Source organism: Cryptomeria japonica, chromosome 9 (genome assembly GCF_030272615.1).
Source record: "Cryptomeria japonica chromosome 9, Sugi_1.0, whole genome shotgun sequence".
Lineage (NCBI taxonomy): Eukaryota > Viridiplantae > Streptophyta > Pinopsida > Cupressales > Cupressaceae > Cryptomeria > Cryptomeria japonica.
In genome coordinates this window covers 516,447,674-516,452,386 of record NC_081413.1, presented here as the reverse complement: position 1 = coordinate 516,452,386, position 4,713 = coordinate 516,447,674, and the positions used below count along the sequence as shown (strand labels likewise).

General features: G+C 39.6%; 1 protein-coding gene across 1 annotated transcript; it reads right to left on the bottom strand.

Moving 5' to 3' along the window:
* Positions 1 to 978: 978 nt before the first annotated feature.
* On the bottom strand, positions 979 to 3,196 carry LOC131066922 (cytochrome P450 78A4). Its single transcript, XM_058001821.2, has 2 exons — positions 2,069 to 3,196; positions 979 to 1,927 (listed from the first exon to the last, which is right to left on the bottom strand). Exons 1-2 carry the CDS (start codon positions 3,083 to 3,085, stop codon positions 1,283 to 1,285), a joined length of 1,662 nt encoding a protein of 553 aa, XP_057857804.1. The 5' UTR covers positions 3,086 to 3,196; the 3' UTR covers positions 979 to 1,282.
* Between the last annotated feature and the right edge of the window lie 1,517 nt (positions 3,197 to 4,713).

The following is a 4,713-nucleotide window of genomic DNA, read 5'->3' as shown; positions in this document are numbered from 1 at the left end:
AGGAAAGGGAATGGAGTGAATGATCTTAAATATTTTCAACGGCCAGGTAAATTTTCTAACTTGTTGAAATTAATCCAGCCCCACAAAATACAGAGAGCCATCATTCAGAACAAGAAGATTGTGAATGTTATATAGCATAAAATCTTTTAAATTAGTGAAATTATCTGCAGACTGAGCTATTCAGACAAAAATCATATATTCAATCTACGCAAAAAAAAAAAAAAAAAAAAAATCTTAAATTTGCATATCAGTAATAAAACAAAATAATCTATCATCCATCTATCATGATGCAGCAAAATTTTTGTTCTGAATTGATTGTGTCACACTCCATGATCCATCATCAGAATCTCGTAAGAACTGATTATATATTATTAATAAAATATAAACTTACTCCATTGAAACATTGGAGACATACTCCCACTGCAACATAGTAATTATAACTTATAACTCACAATTGTTCTGGCTTTTACGGCGGGAAAACGGCAGTCCAATATTTACAAAATTGAATCTTTTAGCGGAAGACTCTGAAGCTTGTGCCTGTTATAATCATTCAAACTAGAAATTCTCTGCAGACTGAGCTACTCAAAAGAAAAACAATATAACCAATAATCATTCAAACTAGAAATTCTCTGCAGACTGAGCTACTCAAATGAAAAACAATATAACCAATCTACCACGATGTAGCAAAATTTGTACTTAAAACTTTCATATTACTAATACAACAATATAATCAATGATGCTCCAAAATTTTTGCTTAAACTTGTATATCATTAATAAGATATAAACTCGCTACATCGGAAAGTTGGGGACGTCGAGGATATCCCACTACATACAACATAATAATTAGAACTCAAAATTGCTCTGGCCTTTACATCGGGAAATTTACAAAATTGAATCTTTTAACGCAAAGATTCCGAAGCGAAAAAAATGAGCGTCCAGTCCACATATTCACCGTCCCCAGACCATTACATGCTACGATAAACAACACACTTGTATATCATTAATAAGATATAAACTCGCTACATCGGAAAGTTGGGGATGTCGAGGATATCCCACTACATACAACATAATAATTAGAATTCAAAATTGCTCTGGCCTTTACATCGGGAAATTTACAAAATTGAATCTTTTAACGCAAAGATTCCAAAACGAAAAAAATGAGCGTCCAGTCCACATATTCACCGTCCCCAGACCATTACATGCTACGATAAACAACACATTACATAAAACCGCAAGATGCAATATTTAAGCCAAAAAAGAGTAGACAGACAGTGGGATTCATTCATTTCTGATCAACTTCATTGAAATCGACCCTGACGACAGGAACAGCATGAAATGGGTGCACCATCTCGCAGGACAGCTTAAGAACTTCAGACAAGTCGACAGGATACTGTTCATGGGCAACCCAGTGAAAATGGTGCAGCAGTTTTGCCACCCAAAGATGAACAGTCGAAAGACCCAGAGCTTTTCCAGGGCATACCCTGCGACCTGCCCCAAAGGGTGCAAGCCTCAAGTCATTTCCTCTGACGTCCACATTCTCACCGCCCTCAGATTCAACAAACCTCTCTGGTCGAAACTGGTCCGGGGAATCCCAAATGTCTGGGTCATGTGTGATCGACCACATGTTGACCATGACTGTGGTACCCGCAGGCACACAGAACTTCCCATCACCCACATTGGTGTCCCGAGTGGAGAGTCGGGCCCATGAAAGGAGTGGACCAGGTGGGTGCATTCTCAGAGTCTCCTTCACCACCGCCTGCAGATAAGGAAGTTTGCAGATGTCCGAGTCCCTCACGCTTCTGCTCTTTCCCACCACGACCTCCAGTTCTTCCTGAACCTTCCTCTGAGCTTCCGGGTTCCTCACCATCTCCGCCATGGTCCACTCTGTCAGTAGCGCCGTCGTGTCAGTCCCTCGAAATATCATCTCCTGCATGCACCCAACAACAATCAACGACCACAAATTCAAAAAAGAAAAGAACAAGAAACAAGATGCAAGAAGAAATCTATAGATAAAACAAGATGCAATCGTTATCATACAATATAAACCAAGATTCAATCTTTATCATACCCAGAGAACAGAGATCATGTCTTCGTCGTCCAGCTTATCTTCGCCATTAAGAGACAACAGAACATCGACAAAATCAGAGTCGGCAGTAGCGTCGTTATCCTTATCTTTGAGCCGGTGCTCCTCAATGATATTTCTCACGAAGCCTCTCACGCGTGGCACAAGGCTGGCACAACGTGAGTGGATTCTCAGGGGGTCCAGAAACCTAAGCCATGGAAGGTGATCAGCCCAGTTAAACGCCCCAAGAAGCTCAAATCCCTCCTCGACCATCTCTCTCAGACTCCTCACTTCCTCACTCTCACCACAGATATCAAACCTCCTACCAAAAACACTCCCCATGATGTTGTTCAGCGCCGCCGCCTGCAAATGGCGGCGCAGCCGCACAACACCCCCGGAAACATACTCTTCCTGAATGTTCTTCAGCATGACAAACGAATCAGCCTGTCGACCAGGCTCATGGGCAGCGATTCTACGGGGAGCAAACAAATGGGTGGCTGAAATCCGGCGAAGCATTCTCCAATACTCACCATTAGGAGCAAACCCAATAGCTCGCCCAAACATGAGTTGCTGAGCAGATTGTTTGAGTGGCCTATCTGAGAAATTAACAGAGCTGAGCAACTCTCTGGCCACATCAGGATCAGATGTTATAACAGCAGGAGTCGAACCTAAACTAAAGGCCATGAGCTTCTTTGCATCATAAACATGAGCCAACTGAGCAAGCCTGCGATGTGCAAGGCCACGGCTCATATCAACAAGGCTTCCTATGATGGGAAAGCCTCTGGGCCCAGGAATGGCGGCGCCGCCATTCTTCCTTGCAGCCCATGCACATCCTCCTGGGCTCAGCCATGCAACCAGAAGGGCACAGACAGCCACCAGCAGAATTGCTACGTAAAGTGGCCATGCAGAAAACATATCATCCGTGTTGTTTAGCATGTAGCCACGTCCATCCTTAGCAAGAAGAGGTATGGCATAAAGCCACCACCCTCCTCCTCCATTAGAACTCCCACTACGACTCTCCATTGCAGAATCACAAACACAGCAGCAACTTTAGAAGAGAAATATAGAAAGAAAGTAACAGTAAAAAGACCTCAAAAGTTCAAAGCCAGCAGTACATGTAGATGCAAATATGGCTTAGAACTAGGCCCATTTTATAGAATTGACAAGGAGAGAGAAAAGTGGGGCGCCGATTCAGCACAGCCGTCCGATCTCCTTTTTTTTTCATTTTTTCAAGAAATTTCTTCTTTTTGGAGAGCCCCAATGATAAGATTTCTTCTAACCGCTAGGGCACCTGGGAATCGAGGCGGCGGTTTACAATCCTATTTGCGGATTGCAAGAACTAAACGGCACATAAATGGAAAATTTCAAAATGGGTTTTGTCCCGGGAAAAGCCAGCTAAGTATAGTTGGCATTTGGGTGACAACACGGCAAAAGTTTTTCGAGGAGTGTAATCAAGATTTGGGTTTTCTATACGGACAGCAGATTTAACTCCTCCATATTTGTCTATGCCAAATTGCCAACGTTTCGAGAAGATTTTAGCCGCCCATTCTTAAATGGGACTGATACGCCGAGATTGATGATGAAAAGTTTCATTCCCAAAGACTTTAGTACCGTACAAAAAGTTCACGGTTGATTTTACTTGTTGTAGAGTAGGAAAACACGCCCTTGAAAAAAATAAAATTGAAGTGTCAATTGGTTTTTATTTTTCTAATGCAAATAAGTTGGGTTATATAGATTATGGTATTATTATCATGATTTTTCTGATTTTTCTATTGTGTAATTTCTGAATCTTCATTGACTTATGTTTCATGAGGAGTGGTTCTTGTGAAGGGCCGAAGCTATTCTAGCTCCAAAATAGACCTTTCGTACAGCGTGATAGCGATGTGTTAGTCAACCAGTCAATCACAGCCGTTTATTGCAAAATCAAAGGTGTAAAACGCGCGACTAACACGTGTGTTAGTCGATCCGTACTGTCGTTTTGGAGCCAAAATAGCTTCGGCCCTTGTGAACCACTCTCTCATTATATAGATGTCAGAATCTTTGTCTTTATATAATGAAGTACAACAATTTGAGTAAGCAAAAGGAAAGGGTAGGGTCTTTTATAGTCCACAGTACATCTTTAAATAAAAAAGTCACCATCAGCTAAGTTGTATGATGCAAGGGATCTATTTTTTTATTTGTTAAATAAATATATGTTTAAATGTATATTTCAATATTAGTAGAATAGATTAAAAGTAAAAATAAATGTGTTTATATAGATGTTAGTATCTCTATCGTTATGTAATGAAGTACAACAAGTTGAGTCTGTACATCTTTAAATCATAAAGTCACCTTCAGCTAAGTAGTATGATGCAAGGAATCTTTTTTTTTTAATTTATTAAATAGAGATGTTTAAATGTATATTTCAATATTAGTAGAATAGAATAAAAGTAAAAATTTATGAAGTAAAATAAGTGTATGTTTATAAAGATGTCAATATCTGTCTTTATGTAATGAAATACAACAATTTGAGTCGGTATATTTTAATATTAGTATATTAGAATAAAAGTTAAAATAAATGAACTAAAATAAGTGTATGTTTATATAGATGTCAATATCTATGTCTTTATGTAATGAAGTACAATAATTTGAGTCGGTATATCTTTAAAAAA